The sequence below is a fragment of the Ovis canadensis genome, chromosome 3 (genome assembly GCF_042477335.2).
Source record: "Ovis canadensis isolate MfBH-ARS-UI-01 breed Bighorn chromosome 3, ARS-UI_OviCan_v2, whole genome shotgun sequence".
NCBI classification, from domain to species: Eukaryota; Metazoa; Chordata; class Mammalia; order Artiodactyla; family Bovidae; genus Ovis; species Ovis canadensis.
Genome location: NC_091247.1, coordinates 6216980 through 6242806, shown reverse-complemented (window position 1 = coordinate 6242806; position 25827 = coordinate 6216980). Strand labels below are relative to the sequence as shown.

General features: G+C 53.8%; 1 protein-coding gene across 5 annotated transcripts in view; it reads left to right on the top strand.

Annotated features, from left to right (window-relative positions):
* HMCN2 (hemicentin 2) overlaps nucleotides 1-25827 on the top strand; it is a 171453-nt gene that overhangs the window by 110325 nt on the left and 35301 nt on the right. For 4 of the 5 annotated variants that reach the window (XM_069582171.1, XM_069582169.1, XM_069582170.1 and 1 more), the window contains 21 exons: nucleotides 408-575; nucleotides 2171-2284; nucleotides 2698-2784; nucleotides 6460-6651; nucleotides 8408-8581; nucleotides 8690-8806; nucleotides 9310-9452; nucleotides 9819-9969; nucleotides 10548-10766; nucleotides 13179-13292; nucleotides 13918-14105; nucleotides 15281-15377; nucleotides 16114-16275; nucleotides 16466-16579; nucleotides 17346-17548; nucleotides 18246-18327; nucleotides 20042-20173; nucleotides 23128-23271; nucleotides 23364-23523; nucleotides 23612-23736; nucleotides 24599-24782. In XM_069582171.1, coding sequence (XP_069438272.1) covers nucleotides 408-575; nucleotides 2171-2284; nucleotides 2698-2784; nucleotides 6460-6651; nucleotides 8408-8581; nucleotides 8690-8806; nucleotides 9310-9452; nucleotides 9819-9969; nucleotides 10548-10766; nucleotides 13179-13292; nucleotides 13918-14105; nucleotides 15281-15377; nucleotides 16114-16275; nucleotides 16466-16579; nucleotides 17346-17548; nucleotides 18246-18327; nucleotides 20042-20173; nucleotides 23128-23271; nucleotides 23364-23523; nucleotides 23612-23736; nucleotides 24599-24782 — 3070 coding nt within the window. The remainder of the gene's footprint in view (nucleotides 1-407; nucleotides 576-2170; nucleotides 2285-2697; nucleotides 2785-6459; nucleotides 6652-8407; nucleotides 8582-8689; nucleotides 8807-9309; nucleotides 9453-9818; nucleotides 9970-10547; nucleotides 10767-13178; nucleotides 13293-13917; nucleotides 14106-15280; nucleotides 15378-16113; nucleotides 16276-16465; nucleotides 16580-17345; nucleotides 17549-18245; nucleotides 18328-20041; nucleotides 20174-23127; nucleotides 23272-23363; nucleotides 23524-23611; nucleotides 23737-24598; nucleotides 24783-25827) is intronic. The other variant, XM_069582167.1, reaches the window with a different exon arrangement.

Genomic DNA, 25827 nt, shown 5'->3' with positions numbered 1-25827 from the left:
GGCCTTCTTATCATATCTCCAGTGTTGCTGGGACCCCAGGCCTCGCCCACCTGTCCCTGCCAGTGGGGCCTCCTTTCTGAATGGGACTCTGCTGTGTGGGTCTGGGGTCCCATCTGTGTTCCCTGTGGCTCTGATTTCTTTCTCCTTTGCTCAGTTTTGCTCCGTACCAGGGTCTGAGCTAAAGGCTTCACACATGTCCTTGTTGGATTCTCCTGGCGTTCCTCTGAGGGGTCAGGGAAACTGAGGCCTCAGCCTGATGCCAGAGTCCAGCATGTGGCCACCACTCACCCCCTTCAGTGGGAGCAGCTCTGAGATTGGGGGTGGGGGATTAGGGAGGCCAGTGGGGAGATGGGAGTGAGCATACAGCACCATCTGCATCCTGAATGCGGCTTCTTCTCTGTATCTAGTGCCTCCAGAGCTCATTGGCGACTTGGGCCCACTGACCAATGTCACAGCCACCCTGCACAGCCCCTTGTCACTGTTCTGTGAAGCCACAGGCATCCCACCACCAGGGGTCCGCTGGTTCCGAGGGGACGAGCCTGTCAGCCCTGGGGAGAACACCTACCTCTTAGCAGGTAAGGTCTGATACTCAGCTGCTGCCTCTGTCCATCACATGCCTGTGACCTCTGATCCTGCCCTGCCCAGCATGGTTGGGATAATCATTTCAGCTATTAGTCTCCCAAGAGTGCACCCCAAAACGCTGGTCAGATGAGGTGCTCCAGGAAAAAAAAAAAAAGGTTTAAATAAGTCTGGAAAAGGCTTCCTGTTCGATTTTCCTTGAGACCCACAGGAACCACTTGCATAGTCAAGGTTCTGATAAGTCCTGCAGCCAAAAAAAAAATTCTCACAGAGCTTATATAACCTCCCATGGAGCTGTAGCAAACTTTTAGAAATGCTAGTCCAAGCGCTTTCTCCTCTGAATACTCATCTTCCTCGCAAAGCTGGTTTGTGATGGTTCTTGCTGGAATACAAATGGAGAAACTGAGGCTCAGGAGGCAGTATCCTATCAGAATCTTGCAGGGACTTCCAGGCCCACTGAAGCTCAGCCTCAATGACCCATCAATTATTCCATGCAGTCCCAGCTGGGATGGTAAATAAGTTTCCCCTCGTGTATCACTTCCTGTCACTTGGTAGGGGCTACAATATTCATCGGATGAGATGAATTCAGAGACTGCATCTGGGTCCAGCAGAAAGGAGAGTGGTGATCGATTAGTGATGTCTGTCCTGGGTCCAGGAGTAGCCGTGATGACAAGTCCTGTATATCTGCTTTCCTTGGACTGGTCTTAGGAGATCCTTGTGTTCCTCTGAGAGGAACTGGTTCACCTCTGAGAGGTCCTTGGGAGAAGGTGGACTTTCACCAGGTCCATCGGAGTAGAATGGGGTTCTGATCTGAGCCAGGATTACATAAACCACTGCTGTGCTTTCAGCTCTAGTCAGTCCACAGAAGAGAGGGTAGCCAGGTGACAGAGTCTTCTGACTAGAACAGGGTCTAGTTTACCCTGTGCTTATGTGCTTAGTTGCTCAGTCGTGTCCGACTCTTTGCAACTCCATGGACTGTAGCCCATCAGGCTCCTCTGTCCGTGAGGATTCTCCAGGCAAGAATACTGGAGTGGGTTGCCATGCCCTCCTCCAGAGGATCTTCCCAACCCAGGGACTGAACCCAAGTCTCCCACATTGCAGGCAGATTCTTTACCATCTGAGTCACCCGGGAAGCTTAAGAGAAGTTTACCCTGGCGTAGGTCTAATATCCAGGCTTCCCTGGTGGCTCAGGGGTAAAGAATTCACCTGCTAATTCAGGAGATGAGGGCTTGATCCCTGGGTTGGAAAGATCCTCCGGAGGAGGAAATGGCAACCCACTCCAGTTTTCTTGCCTGGGAAATCCCATGGATAGAGGAGCCTTGCGGGCTGCAGTCCATGGGATTGCAAAAGAGTTGGACACAACTTAGCGACTAAACAACAGCAAGGACTAATGTCCAGAAGGCTCCATCCATCTGTTGACCCTCCGGGTCTCAGTTTCCCTCTCTGAGGAATGGAGCACTGTTGGAGGCAGATGCATAAACATCTAAATATAACGCCCGGAGTGCTCCTCTTCCCGGTGGGCAGCCTGGGCTCAGCTGGGCACAGAAGGCTGCTCGCAGCTGTGCTTGGAGCCCACTCTCCCGCTTCCCAGGCGGCTGGATGCTGAAGCTGACCCGGGCGCAGGAGCAGGACAGAGGCCTCTACTCGTGCCTGGCCAGCAACGAGGCTGGGGAGGCACGGAGGGACTTCAGCGTGGAGGTCCTAGGTACGTCACCGCCCGGTTCTCTCGGGCGCCCACCCATCCTTCCTTCCAGCCTGGGAGCCTCTGGGAGTGGACCCAGCACAGACAGGAGGGAGAGACCAAGCCTTGTCTTTGCCTCATTAGCAGCCTCTTCTCTGAGGCTGCCATAGAACTTTCCAGAAACAGCCAGAACCAACCCAAGATGAAAGGGGGCAAAGATTTTCGATACCACCCAACTGCCTTCCTCTGACTGGGGCCTTCTCCCAGCGGCACTGGTATTTGCCTCAGCCAGCTGCAAATTTTTATTAGACCCCTGCCCCATGGCAACAGGTGTGAGGGAATGGGGAAATGGAAGACAGACACAGTGGGTGCTTGGTTTCCTGCTCTGTGTTTGCTCAGCCCGGTCAGCGAGCGTCTGTCTTCCCTGCTTCTGGCAGTTCCTCCCAGTATTGAGAAGGAGGATGTGGAGGACGCAGTCAAGGTCCCTGAGGGGGAGACGGCCCACCTGACATGCAATGTCTCAGGTAAGGGCCACACAGTGGACTGGAGGAGGGTGAAGAGGCAGCTGTGGGGAGGAGGGGTCCTCAGAGATCTGGGGTGCCTGCCCACTGCCCTGCTGTTCCCTGCAGGGCATCCCTCGCCATCGTGGACTTTTCATTCTCTATGCCTCTGCCACAAACACTCTTCCCTACTCATCTGACTGCAGAACTCAGCCTCCAAGGTCCTCAGTTCAATTCAGCTCAGTCGCTCAGTCATGTTAGACCCTTTGCGACCCCATGGACTGCAACATGCCAGGCCTCCTTGTCCATCACCAACTCCAGGAGCTTGCTCAAACTCATGTCCATTGAGTTGGTGATGCCATCAAACCATCTCATCCTCTGTCGTCCCCTTCTCCTTCTGCCTTCAATCTTTCCCAGCATTAAGATCTTTTGCAGTGAGTCAGTTCTTTGCATAAGGTGGCAAAATATTGGAGTTTCAGCTTCAGCTTCAGTCCTTCCAATGAATATTCAGGACTGATTTCGTTTAGGATGGACTGGTTGGATCTCCTTGAAGTTCAAGGGTCTCTCAAGAGTCTTCTGCAACACCACAGTTCAAAAGCATCAATTCTTCGGCGCTCGGCTTTCTTTATGATCCCACTCTCACATCCATACATGACCAATGGAAAAACCATAACTTTGACCAGACAGACCTTTGTTGGCAAAGTAATGTCTCTGCTTTTTAATATGCTGTCTAAGTTGGTCATAGCCTTTCTTCCAAGGAGCAAGCATCTTTTAATTTCATGGCTGCAGTCACCATCTGCAGTGATTTTGGAGCCCAAAAAAGTAGTCTCTCACTGTTTCCATTGTTTCCCCATCTATTTGCATGAAGTGATGGGACTGGATGCCATGATCTTAGTTTTCTGAATGTTGAGTTTTAAGCCAGCTTTTTCACTCTCCTCTTTCACTTTCACCAAGAGGTTCTTTAGTTCTTCTTCGCTTTCTGCCATAAGGGTGGTGTCATCTGCATATCTGAGGTTATTGATATTTCTCCCAGCAATCTTGATTTCAGCTTGTGCTTCATCCAGCCCGGCATTTCTCATGATGTTCTCTGCATATAAGTTAAATAAGCAGAGAGACAATATACAGCCTTGATGTACTCCTTTCCCAATTTGGAACCAGTCTGTTGTTCCATGTCCAGTTCTAACTGTTGCTTCTTGACCTGCGTACAGATTTCTCAGGAGGCAGGTCAGGTGGTCTGGTATTCCCTTCTTATAAAGAATTTCCCACAGTTTATTGTGATCCACACAGTCAAAGGCTTTGGCATAGTCAATAAAGCAGAAGTAGATGTTTTCCTGGAACTCTCTTGCTTTTTCAGTGATCCAGTAGATGTTGGTAATTTGATCTCTAGTTCCTCTGCCTTTTCTAAAACCAGCTTGAACATCTGGAGGTTCACGGTTCACATACTGTTGAAGCCTGGCTTGGAGAACTTTGAGCATCAGTTTGCTAGCGTATGAGATGAGTGCAATTGTGTGATAGTTTGAGCATTTTTTTGGCATTATCTTGCTTTGGGATTGGAATGAAAGCTGACCTTTTCCAGTCCTGCGGCCACTGCTGAGTTTTCCAAATTTGCTGGCATATTGAGTGCAGCACTTTCACAGCATCATCTTTTAGGATTTGAAATAGCTCAGCTGGAATTCCATCACCTCCACTAGCTTTGTTCATGGTGATGCTTCCTAAGGCCCACTTGACTTTGCATTCCAGGATGTCTGGCTCTAGGTGAGTGATCACACCATCGTGATTATCTTGGTCGTGAAGATCTTCTTTGTACAGTTCTTCTGTATATTCTTGCCACCTCTTCTTAATGTCTTCTGCTTCTGTTAGGTCCATACCATTTCTGTCCTTTACTGAGCCCATCATTTCATGACATGTTCCCTTGGTATCTCTAATTTTCTTGAAGAGATCTCTAATCTTTCCCATTCTGTTGTTTTCCTCTATCTCTTTGCACTAATCACTGAGGAAGGCTTTCTTATCTCTCCTTGCTATTCTTTGAAACTCTGCTTTCAAATGGGTATATCTTACTTTTTTCCTTTGCCTTTCACTTCTCTTCTTTTCTCAGCTATTTATAAGGACTTCTCAAACAAACATTCTGCCTTTTTGCGTTTCTTTTTCTTGGGGATGGCCTTGATCACTGCCTCCTGTACAATGTCACGAACCTCCGTCCATAGTTCTTCAGGCATTCTGTCTATCAGGTCTAATCCCTTGAATATGTTTGTCACTTCCACTGTACAATCATAAGGGATTTGTTTTAGGTCATACCTGAATGGTCTAGTGATTTTCCCTACTTTCCAATTTAAGTCTGAATTTTGCAATAAGGAGCTCATGATCTGAGCCACAGTTAGTTTCCAATCTTGTTTTTGCTGACTATTTAGACTTCCATCTTTGGCTGCAAAGAATATAATCAATCTGATTTCAGTAGTGATCATCTGGTGATGTCCACGTGTAGAGTCTTCTCTTGTATTGTGGGAAGATGTTGTTTGCTATGACCAGTGTGTTCTCTTCACAAAACTCTGTTAGCCTTTGCCCTGCTTCATTTTGTACTCCAAGGCCAAATTTGCCTGTTACTCCAGGTATCTCTTGACTTCCTACTTTTACATTCCAGTCCCCTGTGATGAAAAGGACATCTTTTTTGGGTGTTAGTTCTGGAAGGTCTTGTAGATCTTCATAGAATCGTTCAACTTCAGCTTCTTCAGCATTACTGATAGAGTCATAGGCTTGGATTCCTGTGCTACTAAATGGTTTGCCTTGGAAACAAACAGAAATCATTCTGTTTTTGAGATTGCCTCCAAGTACTGCATTTCAGACTCTTTTGTTGACTATGAGGGCTAGTCCATTTTTTTCTAAGGGATTCTTGCCCACAGTGGTATATATAATGGTCATCTGAATTAAATTCACCCATTCCAGTCCATTTTAGTTCACTGATTTCTAAAATGTCGATGTTTACTCTTGCCATCTCCTGTTTGACCACTTCCAATTTACCTTGATTCATGGAGCTAACATTCCAGGTTCCTATGCAGTGTTGTTCTTTACAGCATCAGACCTTGTTTCCATCACCAGTCACTGGGTGTCTTCATTCTTTCTGGAGTCATTTCTCTGCTGTTCTCCTACAAGGTCCTAGTGTTCCCTTGTTCCAGCATTGACTCCACTGGGCCATAGTGGCCTTGTGACATCTGTCTCCCCCAGCCCGGCTCTGAGCTCCATGAGAACCGAGGACTGTCTTGTCACCATGGTTCCCCAGGGCCTGGCAAAGTAGGCTCCTGTTAATGCTTGTGGCCTGGGAGAGATGGATGGATGGATGGATGGATGGATGGGTAAATGGGTGAATGTGTGTATGTATGAATGGACAAAAGGATGGATGGATGGGGTGGGGTGGGTAGATGAATGGATGGATGGATGGAAGGAATAATTTGCCTTTATGTCCTGCCTGTCTGTACCAAGCCATCCCTGCCCACAACCTGGGAAAGGAAGTGGTAACCAAATCACATAGGAAAGGGTCCAGGCCAGATCTGATGGCTGCTTCTGTGTCTTGCCCTGCCGCACGGGCCTCTGGACTGAAATAGAGAACCATGTCTCCCACTCCATCTCAGAGCAGCCTCTGACCTCTGGTTTGACCTGGTGAAAACCTACTGAGTCGTTTGACCTGCCTCTCCCCTCTGCATATAGGCCACCCACAGCCCAAGGTCACATGGTTCAAAGACGGCCGACCCCTGGCTAGTGGAGACGCCCACCAGGTTTCTCCAGATGGAGCCCTCCTGCGGGTCCTCCAGGCCAACCTGTCTAGTGCGGGCCACTACTCCTGCATTGCAGCCAACGCCATAGGGGAAAAGACCAAGCATTTCCAGCTTAGCGTCCTGGGTAAGTGCCAAACATCTCCTGGTGACCCAGGTTCAAGCAGAAGGGAATACCAAGGTGACCAACTCCTTACGAGCAGCTTCCCACAAAGCACTTGATTTTTGTTTCTTCCATGTCAGCAACAACAAAAGAAATAATAGTGGGTATATTGGGTAATCATCTACCGCGAGCTAGGCATTTGGACAGGCCTGATTGCCTGATTAGTTGAACGGGGAGCACACCGAGCAGCACATGGGGTCTTAGTTACTCGACTAGGGATCGAAGCCAAGCCCTGTGCTCTGGAAGGCAGAGTCCTAACCACTGGACCACCAGGGAGTCCCCTGACTATCCTAGGAGGCGGGAGATGTGCTTGTCCCCCAGTCACCAATGAAGCTGTGAGGCTTAGAGAGGTGACAAGACTCCAGGCCTCAGGGTGGGGGCTTACACCCGGGCAGTCATTCTCCCAAGAGCCATCAGCATGAACTGTCTCATTAGGAGAAGCAGGGCTCTAGAAGACTAGACAGATCCGTTTTTCAAAATGCTGTTGGTGGGACTTCCCAGATGGCTCAGTGGTAAAGAATCTGCCTGCAATGCAGGAGACACAGGAGACCCAGGTTCGATCCCTGGGTCGGGAAGATCCCCTGGAGGAGGACATGGCAACCCATTCCAGCATTCTTGCCTGGAGAATCCCATGGACCAAGGAGCCTGGCAGGCTGCAATCCATGGGGTCGCAAAGAGTCAGACATGACTGAAGTCACTTAGCGTGCACAGCACACACAAAACTTCCCTAGAAGCCCAGCGGTTAAGAATCTACCAGCCAACGCAAGGGACAGGTTCGATCCCTGCTCTTGGAAGATTCCACATGGCCTGGGGCAACTAACCCTGTGTGCCACAACTACTGAGCCCGAGGTCTAGAGCCTGCAAGCTGCAATTACTGGGCCTGCACACCCTAGAGCCCAAGGTCTGCTACAGGAGAAGCCACCACAAAGAGAAGCTTGTATAGCCTGTATAGCTGTGATCCCTCGTCACAGCTAGAGAAAGCCCGCACGTAGCAACAAAGACCCAGAGCAGCCAAAATTAGTTAATAAAAAATAAAATAAACTGCTGTTGGTAAAAAGGAGGGTCCCCAGCAAGAGCTGAAAGAGAATATTTGGTGACCAGTGAAGGCAGAGCTATTTTACTCAGCAGAGAACAAAACTCCACCCCTACCTCTGCTCAGAGCAGGGTACAAATCAGAACCACACACACAACTGGGAAGACTGTGGTTAAATTAGTGGATGTCTGGATGTTAAGAGGGGCTTCCCAGGTGGCGCAGTGGTAAAGAATCCGCCTGCCAGTGCAGGAGACACAGGAGACGAGGGTTCGATCCCTGGGTCAGGAAGATCCCCTAGAGGAGGAAATGGCAACCCACTCCAGTGTTCTTGGAAATCCCACGGACAGAGGAGCCTGGCGCGCTGCAGTCCACGGGGTCATAAAGAGTCGGACACAACTGAGCCTGCACACACACGGATGTTTAAGAGCTTATTGGGGAAACAAAGGCAGACTTGACCAGCTTCCCCTATGATATTGCTTAGGAAGGGAGAGCCTGGGCTCTGGGCCGCCCAGGCCTGAATTGAAGTCTGGCCACACAGGGCGTGGTTCCTCTGAGCCTCGTTTCCCATCTTTGTAACACAAACAACAACAGCACCGAAGCCCAGCCCCAGGGTCTCAGACTTTTCCGGGTCCTCGGGCCCAGGGCGGGGGATCCCTGCTCAGGAGCCCACCCCCTGCCCCACCGCAGTGGTTCCCACCATCCTGGGAGTGACGGAGGACAGCATGGACGAGGAGGTGACCGTGACCATCAACAACCCCATCTCTCTGATCTGCGAGACGCGGGCCTTTCCTGCCCCCACCATCACCTGGATGAAGGACGGGGCCCCTTTTGAGGCCTCGAACAACATCCAGCTGCTCCCAGGTGATGCCCTCGAGGGGATGGGGGGGAAGAGGGTGCAGGTGATACGTCACCAGCCTGGGTCAGAGGCAGGGAGCCATGGGGTGAGCCTGGCCGCTGCCCTACCCCAAGCAGGCACCCACGGGCTGCAGATTCTGAATGCCCAGAGGGAAGACGTGGGCCAGTACACCTGCGTGGTCACCAATGAGCTGGGCGAGGCCATGAAGAACTACCACGTGGAAGTCCTCAGTGAGTCAGGGACCGGCCAGGGCACCAGCTGGGTGGGCAGGAGGCTGCCCGAGAATGCCGGGGCTGCACTTGACACTCCAGGTGCCTTCATGTGACTTTTCTCCTCTGATGGTCCCTGGCCAGCCAGGCCAGCTCGGTCCATTTAGGGCCTAGAACTTAAGAGGAGGGAACCAGTGAGTTAAGACGGTCACATGGATGCCTAGACCCGCAGCAGTCCTGGCTTCCTTCTGCCACTTGTGCTGCAGAGCAATAATAGCGTCTGCAGCTGGAGACCTGGCACCCCTGGAAGGGTCCCCAGAGGTCACCCCAGAAATCCCCCTGCCTCAGACCTGCCCTGTCCCATAACCATCTCTCCCCAGGAGCAGGCGGGTTTCCAGGCTCCCTGTTCCTCTGCTCTGGAGAGCCAGCCCCCTCCACTTCTGGGATGGGCTTAGGGGCCGGGGGGTGCAGGGTCTCGGCACGTCTTCTCCCGGCCTGCTCCTCAGACTCCTTTATGGTTTCAGTCCCCCCTTCCATCTCCAAAGATGACCTCTTCGGGGAGGTCAGCATGAAGGTAGTGAAGACCAAGGTCAACAGCACCTTGACCCTGGAGTGTGAGTGCTGGGCCATGCCCCCACCCACCATCAGCTGGTACAAGGACGGACAGGTGAGCTCAGGAGCCCCTGGCAGCCTCAGATTCTCAATCTGGGTCCCCCTTATCTGCAGAACCTTCCAGAAAAGGCAGTCATAGCAGCAGGCCCCAGAGCTGTCCTGGGCCCTGCCCCGTCCTTTATATTTTAATAAGAAGTTCAATTCTTTACAGAAAACAAGTCTCACGAGCATGAAACCCTATATTCACTCACTGAATTCTCTTCTAATTTTTACATTCTGTGAGTCTGGTATTACAGAATTGTCAGGGTGCTCTGACCACTTTATGTGGTGTTTTAAAAACCATGTGAAAATGGAAATACACCCATCTGGGTGCTTGCTAGCCCTCATTCCTGATCTCTGTCCCCTCTCTTTCCACCTCCAGCCCGTGACCCCCAACCAGCGTGTCCACATCCTCGGCGAAGGACGGCTGCTCCAGATCCAGCCCACGCAGGTCTCCGATTCCGGGCGATACCTGTGTGTGGCCACCAACGTGGCTGGTGAGGATGACCAGGCCTTCAACGTGCTCATCCAGGGTGCGTGGGGCTACGGGGCGGGGGTCAGTGGGACTTGGGGGGCGTCAGTGCTTCTGGGGCGACCTGGCAGGAGGGCTCTGTTCTCATCGCTGTCGGCACGTCTGGCCCCCCTGAACGCTGGCCTGGGCTCTTTCATGAACTGACCTGGGGACCGAGACATCACTGCTCCCCAGGCCTTAGTTTTGCCTTGGTGAGATTCAGATGATCAGGGAACTTTCCTGATGGTCCAGTGGTTAAGACTTCCCCTTCCAGTGCAGCGGGTGTGGGTTCCTGGTCCAAGAACGCAGATCCCATAGGCCTCCTGGCCAAAAAAAACCAAAGCATAAAACAGAAGCAATATTGTAGCAGAGTCAATAAAGACTTTTAAAAAATGGTCTGCATCAGAAAAAAAGATCTTTAAAAAAATTAGCTGATAACAAAGGAAGAAAGATCATTTTAAAAAACTGCTTTGATGGGAGGGATTGGCTCAATCAGTGGAATTTCCCTGCCCAGGGGAGGCTGGGACGGGAATCTCTGGGCGGAAGTTCTTGCCCATCTCTCAATGGTGTGTCTTGACGGCTTTGTCCCCCGCTCCCCAGTACCCCCCATATTCCAGAAGGTGGGCGATGCCACTGCAGACTTTGAGACCCCGTTCCGGGAGGAAGAGGCCCGGGGCGGGGTGACGGAATACCGGGAGGTCGTGGAGAACAACCCCGTCTACCTGTACTGCGACACCAACGCGGTGCCAGCCCCGGAGCTGACCTGGTACAGGGAGGACCGCCCCCTCTCGGTCGAGGACGGGGTGTCTGTTCTGCAAGGTAGGCCAGGGCGGCGTGGAAGAGCGGGCCCTTCACAGGCAGGCACCAGGGCCATGCCCACACCAGAGTGGGTCCCCTCCGCCTTTGGTGCGGCCCGAGGTCTCCTGCCTGGCGCTTGCTGTCTGACCCCCGGCAGGGCATATGTCCACTCTGGACCTCAGCCACCTTTCATAAACTGGGGCTAGAAGTCCTTTACCTGTCTGAAGGCAAGAACAGGATCCCCTTCTGCCTCTGGTTAGAACAGAGGTCCTCATCTGCACCACGCCCACCTCTGGGATTGGAGATCTGTAATGTTCTGGCCCCTTTTTCTGGGGGGAGGGGGCAGTTCCTTTATTAAGACCCCAAATGTTGAAGAAGCTCTCATGGGGCTCTGATGCCCACCCAGGATCCAAGATCATGGCTCATGTGACCTTAAAAAAAATTATTCATTTTTAATTGGAGGATAGTCTCTTTACAGCACTGTGTTGGTTTCCGCCATATATCAAAACGAATCAGCTGGAAGCATACGCATGCCCCTCCCCTCTTGACTCGCCCTCCCACCTGCCACCCCTCTAGGTTGTCACGTGACCTTTTTATGTCTTTTTCCTGCTTTACATATTTGTTTATTTAAAGTTGGGCTTCCCTGATAGCTCAGTCGGTAAAGAAATTTTAAAGTTATTTGCTTTTTTGTTAAGAACATAAACACTTTTTATTTTTTTATATTAAAAAATTTTTTAATTTTTGCAGTGTTGTGCTGGTTTCTGCCATGCAAAATGCAAATCAGCCGTTATCATACAGTACACCCCTCCCTCCTTGGCCTCCTCCCCTCCCCCATTCCATCCATCCAAGTCATCACTGAGCACCAGGCTGGGCTCGCTGTGCTACACAACAGCTTCTCACCAGCTATCCATCTCATGGATGTTGTGTATTTATGCTGATGCTACTTTCTCCATTTGTCCCACTCTCTGCCTCCCCCACTCTGTCCACAAGTCCAATCTCTACATCTGCGTCCCCATTCCTTCCCCACAAATAGGTTCATCAGTATCAGTTTTCTAGATCCCATATATATGCGTTAATACACTATATTTGTTTTTCTCTTTTTGGCGTACTTCACTATGTATATAACAAGCTCTAGGTTCACCCACCTTGCTAGAACTGGCTCAAATCCCTTCTTGTTTCATGGCTGAGCATATATTCCATTGTGTTTACGTACCACATGTCTTTTATTCACTCATCAGTCAAAGGGCATGTAGGTTGCTTCCATGTCCTGCCTAAACAACTGCTTTATCTTAGGATAGTTTTTTTACGGATGGCTTTGAATTAAAGGGCTCTGGGGATGGGGCTTAGAAACGCCTGGCTTCCCTGGCGGGGTCCAGGACTGGGAGGAATCCCAGACACAGAGCCGGATGGGGTGGTCGCCTGGCTCGCAGTCGCACGGTGCCCTGCCGGCGCAGGTCAGTGGTGACGCTGGTGGTAGAGGGAAGAAAGAGGTGGGCTGTAGGATGAACAGTCATGCCAGGGTTTGGACTTGGGTGCTTGTGAAAGAAGGCGAGCCCTTGGAGATCTGGGAGAGGCTGTGCTTACAGAAAGATGTAATTGACCCCTTGAATGGCCACTGCCCTCTGGCCTGGGGACACAAAGAGCTCAGTCACATGCTGACCTCCAGTCCCACCACTAGCCCCTGACCCTGGCCACAGGACCCCTAATCCTGGGCACACAGCACTCCTAGTCACAGCTGACCTTAATTCTGGCCCTGATCATAGATTAATCTCACACATGAAGTGACCCCTCCCTTGACCGTGGCCGCAGCCTCCCTAGTCCAGGCTACCATCCCTTGGCTCTGCATATAATGAGCCCCTGGTTCTAATCCTGCTCACAGCCCGTCACATCCTGGGTCGGCCACCCCCAACCCAGGATCCTGAGTGCACAGTGACCCTAACCCCACTCCTGCTAGATACCAGTTCCAGCCCCCTCGATGCCAGAGTCTGGCCCTGGCTGGCTCTCGATCACAGAGGGTCCCAGGTGACACCCCCCAAGAGCCCCCACCTCCAACCACTCCAGCCTCCTGAGAGCCTCTGCCCAGACATGTGCCCAGGTCTCTGCCTCTTCTCTCTGCCTTCATTAAGGAGCTGGGCTCAGCCCTGCCAGGTACTCTTAGGAAGCCTCAGTTTTTCCATCTGTAAGATGGGAGTTGTGACAGCACACAGAGTCAGAGGCTGGGGGAATGCTCAGCCCAGGGCCTGGTGCAGAGTAAGCCATTACTGCGCTTTAACTGACCCTCTTGACCCGTGACCCGGGCACAGCAGGTGCTTCTCTGCATGTCACAGGTTAAGTGAGGGGAGTGGAGCGGTGATGTGTCCCAGGTCCCCTCCAGGGGAATGGGCAGGTTCCTTGGTTCTTGCTCAGACTTCTGTCTCCCCCATGTCCCTGCAGGGGGCCGGGTCCTGCAGATCCCCCTGGTACGGGCGGAGGATGCAGGAAGGTACTCGTGCAGGGCCTCCAACGAGGTGGGCGAGGACTGGCTGCACTACGAGCTGCTGGTACTGAGTGAGTGGCCTGGCCTGGGGGTGGGCAGGGTGGGAGGCTCAGGTCTAAGGCCCCATGACGGCCCCCCACCTCCAGAAGGGGGCCCAAGTAGAGAGCAGGTGTAGTCCTGCCATTCTCCAAAGTGAATGATGCAGGGCTTTCGAGCTCAGACTCTGAAACCAGACTGGACTAGGTTCAGATTCCAAGCGAGCTGCTTCCTGGGGCTTCCCTGGTAGCTCAGACAGTAAAGAGTCCACCTGCAAGGCAGGAGACATGGGTTCCATCCTCGGGTTGGGAAGATCCCCTGGAGAGGGGAATGGCTACCCACTCCAGTATTCTTGCCTGGAGAATCCCAGGAAAAGGGGAGCCTGCCGGGCTACGGTCCATGCGATTGCAAAGAGCTGGACACGGCTGAGTGACTCAGCACACATGAGCTGCTTGCTAGCTGTGTGACCTTGAGTGAATCACAGCCCTCTCTGTGCCCTAGATTCCTTAGCTGTCTCAGGGCTCGGAAGGGCTTGGTGGGCAGGGCTCAAGGAGCCCCAGCCAGCACCTGGCACCAAGAGCTCTCGTCTCCACGCCCTGCTCCCCCTGGTCCTTTCCCAAGGAGGCTGCCCACTCCTCACCCTCTTCTCCCTGCCCCCAGCCCCACCTGTGATCCTGGGTGAAACGGTGGCGCTTGTAGAGGAGGTGACTGTCAACGCCAACAGCACCGTCAGCCTGTACTGCCCAGCCCTGGGCAGCCCTGCACCCACCATCTCGTGGCTCCAGAACGGGCTGCCTTTCTCCCCAAGCCCACGGCTGCAGGTCCTGGAAGGCGGGCGAATCTTACAGGTCAGGGCGACCCCCACAACCCCTGCTCAGGCTTAAGGCAGGGGCTGACTTCCCTGGCGGTCCAGTGGTTAAGACTCTGCCTTCCTTCCCATAAAGGGCTTGGGTTCAGTCCCTGGTTGGGGGGTGCAACTAAGATCCCTCATGCTGCAGGGTATGGCCAAAAATACTTTAAAAAAAAATTTATTTAAAAACAAAAGCAAAAAAGACTCTGCGTTTCCAGTGCTTCCAACTGCAAGGGGGCATGGGTTCAATCCCTGGTTGGAGAACTAGGATCTCACATGCCCTGTGGCAAGATCAAAAAATAGATAAAGATAGCTGCTGCAGCGACTCAGTTCTGTTTGTCTGGGGACCAATGAACTGCCATCATCTGAAGCTCTTTGCTTGGAACTGTGTTGGAACCCCTGGGATTTAATTCAGGTTTTCCTGGATTGGGAAGATCCCCTGGAAAAGGGATAGGCTACCCACTCCAGTATTCTTGGGCTTCCCCTGTGGCTCAGCTGGTAAAGAATCTGCCTGCAATGTGGGAGACCTGAGTTTGATCCCTGGGTTGGGAAGATCCCCTGGAGAAGGGAAAGGCTACCTACTCCAGTAGAGAATTCTGTGGACTGTATAGTCCATGGGGTCGCAAAGAGTCGGACACAACTGAGCGACTTGCAGTTTCACTTTCTTTCACTTTTACTTACTTAATTCACCAAAGAATCATATGTGAGGAGCCTTGTAGGGCTGCTTGTGGCCCCTGAAAAGGAGCAGAGACTGGCACACCTACAGCCAGCGTGGCACCGGGCAGCCTTCCTTAGGAAGGCCGTCGGATACTCACAGAGCTGTGCGGGCACCTGGGACCTCAGGCAGCACCTCGGGCCCCCAGCATCCAGACACCCCTACACGGGACCCCCAGAGCCCAGCACAGCACAGAGCACCCCTCTTGGGGTTGGGGAGGGGACTGTTGTCATCGCCCAGTTTGCTACAGGGACTCATCTGTCAGCCTCACAGCCCCGAATGTCACAGAAAGCCCTGGCTGGACATGGGGTGACCTCCCTAAGCATTGCGCCGTGTAGACAAAGGTGGTCTTCTGAGGGGGCTCCGCCTGGTGCCGGCCGTGCCTGGGATGGGTGGGAGGGAGCCCTCGCGGTTCCTGGGGGGCCCAGAGCCATCGGGCTGGCGACATGCACCCCCAGGTTTCCACGGCGGAAGTGGCTGACGCTGCCAGCTACATGTGTGTGGCCGAGAACCCAGCAGGCTCCGCAGAGAAGCTCTTCACACTCAGGGTGCAAGGTGAGCCTGGCAAGCGGGCAGCCCCCGCGGGTTCCCCAGCTGAGCAAGGGCTGGTCCTCTGGGTTGGCTCTGGCATACTCCGTGGGCTCACCAGGCAGGCAGGCAGAGCGCCACGGCCCTTCCAGCGTCCTGGGCCCTTGGCCTGTGCCAGCCTTACCCCAGGGCAGAGAGCTCTGGGGGACCCTGGCCACTAGACCATCTTAAGCAACCTCGGAGGCTCTCAGAAGAACGAGGTCTTTCCAGCACGACGATTGATCACTTACTATAAGGGCACTTACTTTCCTGGGCTCAAAGCTGAGAGGTAGGCCCCATTTTAGGGCTGTGGAAACAGGCTCAGAGACTCAGTGGGGGTCTCCCCGCCCCCAGAGTCGGCCCTCTCAACCTCTGCATTCCTGTGATACGTGCATCTCAGAGGCTGAGGGCTCTGGCTCCAGACGTAGGGCAGCTGTGGCCTCAGGGGCAGAGGATGACGGCACTGGGCGCTCAGGTCTAGGACTCACGCCTGAATTGAATGGATATTCTGGCCCTGCCACTGAGCAGCTGAGTGACCTTGGAAAAACGACTCTCCCTCTCTGATCTCTGAGCTCTGCGTTCTCCTCTACAAGATGAGGAAGACGAACAGGAGGGTGAAGCGCCAGGACCCCCAGAAGGCCCCGTGCGTCACCCTGTGGCCGTCGGCTCCCTGCCAGTCTGTATTGTCACGTCTTTCTTTATTTCGGTGGCCCCGCGGGGACAGTCCCACCACGAATCGCAGGTCTGAACCCGGAGCAGATCACCACCACCCTCAACAGCAGCGTCTCCCTGCCCTGTGACGTCCATGCTCACCCCAGCCCCGAGGTCACTTGGTACAAGGACGGCTGGACCCTCCCCCTGGGAGAAGAGTTCTTCCTCCTGCCTGGTGGGTAAAATGAGGCTGAGGGTCCAGCTCGGAGGCTCTATGGGGAAGCTGAGTAGCCTCCCCAAATCTGGGATAGAATCGGGGGTCTGGGAGGGCTTTAGGATTGTGGGCATGGGGTCTGGGGATTGGGGCCTGTCCACTGGTGCCAAGCACTCGCTTCCCCCTACCCCGCCACCACCACCCCTTGCAGGCACCCACACCCTGCAGCTGACTCGGGTTCAGCTCTTGGACTCTGGGATGTACATGTGTGAGGCCCTCAACGCCGCTGGCAGAGACCAGAAGCTGGTGCAGCTTAGCGTGCTGGGTACGTGCCGTCTGTCCCCCCACCTGCACTGTCCCCCACTCCTTCCATCAGCCTCACACCCCCCACCAGCACAGTCAGGAGAGGGGCCACCGGTGCCTGGGACGCACTGTGCCGTCTGCTGCAGTGGTGTCTAGGGGCACCGTGGGGTTAGGTTCCTGGTTATTAGACTCAGACGCCCTTGGGTTTGAAATTCAGCTGTGTGCTTCCTTGCTCTGTGACCTTGGGCAAGTCACTCTTCCTCTCTGAGCCTTGAGTCTCCCATCACTAAAAGGTGATGGTTGGCTTAAGGATTAGATGGTGGTATGTGAGCATTTAGCCCAGTGCCAGGGCTTCCCTGGTGGCTGACTGGTAAAGAATCCACCTGCCAATGCAGGGTTCAGTCCCTGGGTCGGAAAGATCCCCTGGAGGAGGAAACAGAGCCCCACACTCCAGTATTCTTGCCTGGGAAATCCCATGGACAGAGGAGGCTGGTGGGCCACACAGTCCATGGGGTTGCAAGAGTCAGGCTCGACTGAAGTGACTCAGCATGCATGTACCCCAACTGGGAGGCTGAGCCCAGAGAGGGCAAGAGGCACTTCCCAGGTCACCCAGCAGGTCCTCGGTATGCTGGCCTGGATTCTCTTAGTCCAGCCCCCTGGGTCACTGCAATCCCCTGGGGTGGGGTCTGCTGTGTGACCCTTTCTCTCCATAGATGGTTAACCTGCAGGGATGTAGGGGAAGACAGGGGAAGGCCTTGGCTCCTCACTCAGCTCGTCTCCTGCCCCAGTTCCCCCCACCTTCCGGCAGGCGCCCAGCAGACCCCAGGATGCGGTCCTGGTGAGTGCGGGGGACAAGGCCGTCCTGAGCTGTGAGACAGACGCGCTCCCCGAGCCGACTGTGGCCTGGCAGAAGGATGGGCAGCCCCTGGTCCTGCCAGAGCGATTCCAAGCTCTGCTGGGCGGTCAGAGGCTGGAGATCCAGGATGCCCAGGTGAGCTGTCTGGAGGTGCAGGCGGCCCTGGGCAGCCCTGGAGATGTCACCTCCTTGTATGCCAGGGGCAGGCGGGCAGCTGGGTGGCAGGATATGGGGCCTGCTGCCTCCTCGGCCTAAAGAACCCCAGTCCAAGGTCATGAGCAGCCTGGGGGGCGGGAGATGTGGAAAGGGCACTGGATCCCAGGTCTGGCTCAACAGTGACCCACAGAACGGCTTCGAGCAGATCCGGGCCCTGCCGCCTGCCTGTTTCCCCGGGATCCAGAAGCCTCTCCAGGCCCCTCTGGTTATCACTCCCGGGGACTCAGTTCCACCTGCCCACCCCCGTCCCTGGTGTGGATTAGATGCCCACAAGTGTTCACTGGGTGAATATTCGCTGTTGCTCTTGAACTGTACCCAGGGCCCCCCTCTCCGGGTTCAGCTCCATCCCCACAGTGAGGGAACCTTCTCCCCCAGCTCAGCTGACACGCAGACCCAGGGGAGGGCGAGGTCTGGGTCCTCTGCACCCACCTTCTCTCGTCCCTCCTGCATCTCTAGGATTTGGCAGAGGCCAGAAGGTCCCATCTCCCCTTGGGCCTCCCAAGCATGACCAGTATACTTGGGGAGTCCTGCTCTGGAAGGTTCTGGGGCCTGGAGGTTTTGGGGGAGCCCACCGCAGCCGCATGCACACTGTCATCACGTGCTCTCTCTGTCCCAGGTGTCAGATAAAGGTTTATACAGCTGTAGAGTCAGCAATGCAGCCGGGGAGGCCATGCGGGCATTCAGCCTCACGGTCCAGGGTAAGCTGGGGACCAGCCTGCGAGCACCACTGTGGGACCCCTGGTGGCACATGGAGCTACCAAGGATGGGAAGGGCAGTGGCTACAAAGCGAAGTGTGTTGCTGAGTGTTTAGGGCACAAGATCTGGAATTGAAGAGAGCAGGGTCGGAACAGGACTCCACTGATGACTTGCTCTGAGTGACCTTGTCCCTTTGAGCCTCAGATTTACCTTCAGTAAAAGGAGCCAAAGGTAGGACCTGCCTGTTAGGCACGCAGAAAGTGCTCCATCTGTGGTCTGCCATGACTGTCTATGGCTGAGCACCGGGCCCAGGATGGGAGCACTGGGACAGAGCCCTAGGAGAGCAGACCTCGGAGTCCTGGGACCATGTCCTCCCCACCTGAACCCTGAGGCACCTGCCCTAGCAGCCCATGGTGGAACACAGATGGACATTTCATTGGGTGTGGCTCAAGCTGGGGGTGAAGGGAGAGCTTGTTGGAACTGCCTAGGGAAGCAAGGGATGAAGGCTTGGCCAGATTTTCTGGTGGTCAGATGCTGTGTCAGGAAAAAGACAGCTGTGTAACAAAAAGACCCCAAAATATAGTGCATGAAGGAAGAGAGAAGTTTACCTCTCTCATCCAAAAGCCTAGACAAGCATCTGGGCTGGAGGGTAGCTCTGGACTTACCAAATGCTAATTTAGGGACCAAGATCCTTCCATCCTATTGATCTCCCATTCACCAAGGGTTGCCTCTGTCTGCATTGCATCTTTGGGCTTTCCCGGGTGGCGCTAGGGGTAAAGAAACTGCCTGCCAACGCAGGAGACATAAGGGACTCAGGTTCAATCCCTGAGTCAGAAAGATGCCCTGGAGGAGGGCATGGCAATCCACTCCAGTATCCTTACCTGGAGAATCCCATGGACAGAGGAGCCTGGCAGGCTATAGTCCATGGGGTCGTAAAGAGTCAGACACGACTGAAGTGATTCAGCACACACACATTGAATTGTATCCCAGCTGGTGAAGCAGAAATGAGCAGACACAGAGAACCTGAGCAGCTGGCCACAGCAGGCTGCAAAGGAGACTGGGAAATGTAGTTTCTGCCTGAGTGACCCTGTGCGAGATGGGAAGGCCAGGTAGAGAGATACCAGCTATCTGCTGCAGATGCCAAAGCCTGCAGCTTCCGTCCCACGGGGACAGTGGATGGATCCAACCCTGACCATCCTGAATACCGGTGCTGAAAATTATTGATACCAGGTCTGCTGCTGCTTAAAGCCCATAGCTCCTTCTCCTGATGGCCACCTTGATGAACAGGGAGAGGGTGGGATGTCTGGCCCTTCAGAGAGAAGATGTTTCATCCTGAGCACAGCCATCTGTGTTCCACTGGCAGTGGCTGCCTGTGGTGCATGACTTCATGCTGGCTGAGCAGGAGAGTGCTGGGATCAATTAGTGATGTCTGCCCTGGCATAGGTTAACGCCTGCTGGTGCAATAGTCTTATATTTACCATCCTTGGGCTAAGTGGTCTCCCTCTGGGCTCTGCTTTGTAAATGTTTTGAAATAGCCAGCTGCTGGTCGTATTTATGTTTGTGGATAAAACAACTCATATCTGCATCAACGGCAAAACATAAAATATCAGCTCCTAACCACAGGGAAGTGCTTCTCAGGCATCCCTGATCGGCCCAGGAGGAAGGAAGTAGGGGGCAGAATCATAAGATGCTGGGAATCTGGCTTCTCTCCTGCAGTGCCCCCGACGTTTGAGAACCCAGAGACGGAGTCAGTGAGCCAGGTGGCTGGGAGCCGCCTGGTCCTGAACTGTGATGTGACCGGGGTCCCTGCACCTTCTGTCACTTGGCTGAAGGACAGGATACCTGTCGGTGAGTCCATCAGTCCTTATCATTTTGCTGCCAAGTATTTCTTCGTTTGGGGTTCTCCGTACCTCAGCAGTAAAGAACCTGCCTACCAATGCAGGAGACACAGGTTAGATCCTCAGGTCGGGAAGATCCCATGGAGAAGGAAATGGCAACCCACTCCAGTATTCTTGCCTGGAAAATCCCATGGACAGAGGAGCCTGGTGGGCTACAGTCCACAGGGTCACAAAAGAGTCAGACACAGCTTGGCGACTAAAACAGCAACAACAAATTTCTTTATTTAATGAAATGGCAATGAAAGCAGAAGGGGATAGTTGGGTTTGTAACTTTACTTGCTTGGCAAAATCAAAAGCTGGCAGCACCTTGTTGATCCGTTCCCCCATTTGTCTCTCAACCCTGTTGGCCTTGAAATCCCAACACTGAGGACCATTCACATGGGGGCTTGGTGGCTCCTGTGTTTGTGTCCACAGGACAGAAACACAGAGTGGGTGCTGGGGGGTACAGCTGGCCTGGCCCTGGGCTCCGCATTGGCCCCCAAAGCTGCTCCTCCTCCAGCACCTCAGCTCTGTCCAGCCCAGCTGTTGGTCACCCCCATCCAGGTCTGCATCCTTGCCCCACTCTTACTCTCCCCCAACCCACCTGCCCATCAGTCAGTAGGTGCCTCGTCTTGTCAACATAAACATCTCTGGGGCCAGCCCTGCTCTCCACCCTTGGCCTTTCCCATCTCAGCCCCTGTGGTCCACATCCCTGGGTGAGGGCACAGCCCCTACACTCCTCTCCTGGGCCCCGTCCAGGGCCTCACTGCAGGCTCCACTGGGGCAGAAGGGATGGCAAAGGGCGGGGCTGGGTGTCAGTTATCTGTTGAAAATCCTTCTGTGGCTGCAGTCCTCAGGACCACAACCCAGGAGGCCCTTCGGGGCCAGGGCCCACTGGCCAGGCCCACCCCGCTCCATCCTGCTCCGTGCTCCAGACAGACCCAGCTGCTCTCAGCTCCTTGCATATGCCTGTGTCTGTCTGTCTCTCGCAATAACAGCTTTACTGAGATACAATTCACATACTATACAGTTTACCCAATTAAAATGTATAATTCAGTTGTTTTTTGTGTATTCACAGAGCATATCCACAATCAATTTTGGAACATTTTTTAAACTGTATATTTTATTTTTCCTTGTTTATTGTAGTATAGTTGTATAGTTAATTTACAATGTTGTGTTAATTTCTGCTGTACGGCAAAGTGATTCAGTTATGTGTGTGTGTGTGTGTGTGTGTGTGTGTGTGTGTGTGTGTAGGCTTCCCAGGTGGCTCAGTGGTAAAGAATCTTAAAGAATCTGCCTGTCATTGCCGGAGATGTGAGTTTGATCTCTTGGTGGGGAAGATCCCCTGGGAAAGGAAATGGCAGCCCCCTCCAGTATTCTTGCCTGGAGAATCCCATGGACAGAGGCGTCTGGTTGGCTACTGTCCATGGGGTGCAGAGTCAGACACAACTGAATGTATGCATGCCTATACACACACACACACTTTTTAATATTCTTTTCCATTATGATTTATCACAAGGTATTGAACGATTCCCTGTGCTATACAGTAGGACCTTCCTGTTTATAATTTTGGAACATGTTTATCACCCAAAGGAAATCCCTTACCCATTACCTTCACTCATAGCCACTCTAGCCTTAGACAGCCCCTAACCTACTGTGTCTTTATAAATTTGCCTGTTCTGGACACTTCGTGTCACATGTGGAGTCACAACACGTGGCCTCTTGTTCCATTTAGCACCGTGTTTTCAAGGTTCATCCGTGTTGTCGCACATGTCAGTTTCTCATTCTTTACATGTTTTTTTTTCATTCACTTTTATGGTTGAACGTTCCACTGTGTGGATCTGTCACGTTTTGTGCGTCCATCTGCCAGTCGATGGATGTCTGTGTTGTTTCCACCTTCGGCTGTGAGGGATAGCATGCGTGAATGTTCTTGTACAAGTGCGTGGCGTATGCTTTCCTTCCTCTTTGATATATGCCTGGCAGTGGAGTTGCTCTGGACTCTCTTCTCTCTGGCCTTCAGCTCCTGGCACATGCCATTTCCTTCCTGAAATACCCACCCTGGGCTCCCTGAACCACCTCCACTTTCACCTGGCTGATTCAGACCCACTTTCCAGTCTCAGCTGAGACTCGCCTCCTCCAGAAGCCTGGCCTCGCCTCTCCAGGCTCCGTCGGGTTCCACAGGGCCGGGCGCACAGGCTTGTGCCTGTATCACTGTCTCTGATGCATTTTGATCTCCTTGAGGACAGGGACCACATTTCACCTGTCTTTGATTCCTGAGCTCACTGTTGGATTTGTAGTAGTTGCTCAATACATTTTGTGCTGGAGGGCTGGCTGGACAGATGAGGATCTGAGAGAGGGCAGATCAGCCTGGGCTGGTGCAGCTGGAGAAGGCTTTGGGGCAGAGGTGCCACTGGAGAACACGAAGGGGAAGCATTCCAGTCTTGGGGGGTGTGCCACCTGAGCAGAGGCTCAGAGGAGCCCCTCGCTTGACTCACATCAAAGTCAGTGAGTGGCTGGTTTGCTGTGATCCACGGGGGTGGAGGGAAAGATTGGAAAGGAGGTGGGAGATGAGCTGGGCCTGAGAGTCAACAGGAAGAGGAGCAAGTCCTAGACAGTAAAGGCAGTGGGATCCCTTGGGGAGAAATGTCCCCAGTGGAAGGGTGTATGGAGAGGTTGGTTATAAGGACTGGCGCAATCTAAGGCGCCCAGGCTGGGGAAGGCTGTGATGTGTCTGGGCTTCAGTTTCCCTGTGAGCATAAGAAAAGGGTGGGTAATTCAAGGGTTCCCAGGGTGTTTCCAGCCTTGTGAGTGGGGATCAACCACCCTCCCAGGGAGTCACGTGACTTTTGTGTCTGGGCCCAATGATGGCACCTGGGGTGATGGGTCTGAGCAGGTGACGTCCAGGCCTGCCCCTCCTTCCTGCAGAGAGCAGCATGGCACGTGGCATGGTCTCCCGGGGGGGCCGCCTCCAGCTGAGTAACCTGCAGCCAGACCAGGCTGGTACCTACACATGCGTGGCCGAGAACACCCAGGCTGAGGCCAGCAAGAACTTCGTGGTGGCCGTGCTGGGTATGTCCGCACCCTGAGCCCCTCCCGTGTCCCACGCCCCTCACACCAACCCCAGCCTCTGCCCCAGGGCCTCACCACAGCCCCTGCCACAGTGGCCCCCCGGATCCAGAGCTCAGGCACCACTCAGGAGCACAGTGTCCTGGAGGGGCAGGATGTGCAGCTGGACTGTGAGGCTGACGGGGAGCCTCCCCCATACGTGGTCTGGCTGAAGGATGGCAGCCCGCTGGATGAAAGCATGGGTGCCCACCTCTGGTAAGGCCCGGCCAGCACCCTCCCCATCCCAGGAGGCGAGCGTGCGTGTCCTCACACACCTGCCTCCGGCTCTCTCTCCCCGTGACAGGTTCTACCTGGATGGCAGCTCCTTGGTGCTGAAGGGCCTGAGGGCCTCGGACTCGGGCGCCTACACCTGCGTGGCCCACAACGCAGCCGGCGAGGATGCCAGCCTCCACACTGTCAACGTGCTGGGTGAGCAGCCGAGGGAGAGGAGAGGCAGGCAGTACAGCCGTCCCAGGATGGCAGCAGCCCAGCCAACGTGGGGCCTCCACTGGGGCATCTGGAGGGTGCAGACAGGGCCCTGATGGGGGGCACCTGATGAACCCCCATCCAAGCCCCCTCTGTGAGCCAGGCCCGTCTGGCCTTTCTGGGCCTCTGCCTCATCCTCAGGCTGGTGCACAACTGCTCCAGGGGTACAGTGAGCAAGTCAGGGGATAAAGGAGAGACACCATGGGTGTCATCTTCACTGGGAGTGGATGTGGTTCCAAGACCGTGTGGTGATTGCCACGTGGTGATTGTGGTGGCAGAGGTCTAGGTATCAGTGCCATCTCCTGGGGCTTCCCTGGGGGGAGCCCACCTCCCCTCCCCTGACCCTCTCGCTCTTGTTGTTGCTGTTGTTCAATCGCTCGCTCGTGTCCGACTCTGCAACCCCATGGACTGCAGCATGCCAGTCTTCCCTGTCCTTCACCATCTCCCAGAGTTTGGGCAAACTCATTGTCCATTGAGTCTGTGATGCCATCCAACCATCTAATCCTTTGTTGCCCACTTCTCCTGCCTTCAATCATTCCCAGCCTCAGGGTCTTTTCCGATGAGTCAGCTGTTTGAATCAGGTAGCCAAAGTATTGGCGCTTCGGCATCAGTCCTTCCAACGAATATTCAGGACTGATTTCCTTGAGGAAGGACTGGTTTGGTCTCTTTGCAGCCCAAGGGACTCTCAAGAGTCTCCTTTAGCACCACAGTTCAAAAGCATCAGTTCTCTGGTGCCCAGACTTCTTTATGGTCCAGCTCTCTGACCCCATCACTGCTCCTTCTCTCCTCTTCGCTTGCCCACCAGTGCCTCCCACCATCGATCAGGGGCCAGAGGGTGCAGGGACCCTGGTGCACAGGCTTGGTGATCTGGTGAGCATGGCGTGCCCCGTCCGGGGCTCCCCACCTATCCACGTGAGCTGGCTCAAGGACGGCCTGCCCCTTCCGCTCTCCCACCGCACCCACCTCCACAGCTCTGGCCGCACCCTCCGGTAAGGCAGTGGTTCCCCAGCCCACCAGCCAGTATCCCAGACATCCTGCTCAAACAGCTTGCTTAAAAACACAACTGAATGGCTTTTAGACTGAAAACAATATAAATATATAGAAGTTTTTGATGAGGAGAACGAGAGGATCCAAATGGAACTCCAGAAATGAAAGTGGCCTCTGCCCTCAGGTTTTCACAGCCCAGTAGGGGAGGCACAGATCCAGGTGATGACATCCAGTTGCACCTGACTCAGCCTAGCCCTGGTAGGAGAAATCAGGGAAGGCTTCCTGGAGGAAGGTGCCTGAGCAAAGTCTTCACGCATTCAGCAGCACTTCTGGAGTGCTTGCTGTTCCAGGTGCAGTTCCAGGCACTGGGGTGGAGCAGTGAGCAAAGACAAAGCCTCTGCTCCTGCAATTGGGATGGTAAATAAATGAGTATAAAAGCGACCTGTCATAAGAGATGTGTGCTCAGGTAAGGGAGTAGGAAGTGGCCGTGGAGGGCACAATTTTAGGGTGGCTGGCGGTAGGCACTCAGAAGAGATGACACCTGAGCAGATGTGGAAGGAGGTAAGAAGGGGAGGTGAGTGGATTCCACGGGAAAGAGCTTCCAGGTGGGAAGAGCAGGTTCAAAGGCGCTGAGGTGGGCATGTGGCTGTGCGTTCTAGGAACAGAGTTGGAGGGTCGGTGAAGGGAAGGTCTGTCAGGCGATATAGGGCTTTGTAAGTGCTTCAAAAGATTTGGGTTTTCCTAAGGAGAGAAGGGGAGCCCTGGAAGGGTTTTCAACAGAGAGGCCTCGTGATGTGGCTCGACTTTTGTGTCTGTGGTAGAATACACATAAAAGAGCATGGAAGAATTGATGCTTTTGAACGGTGGTGTTGGAGGAGACTCTTGAGAGTCCCTGGAACTGCAAGGAGATCCAACCAGTCAATCCTCAAGGAAATCAGTCCTGAGTATTCATTGGAAAGACTGATGTTGAAACTGAAGCTCCAATACTTTGGCCAGCTGATGCAAAGAGTTAACTCATTGGAAAAGACCCCGATGCTGGGAAAGATT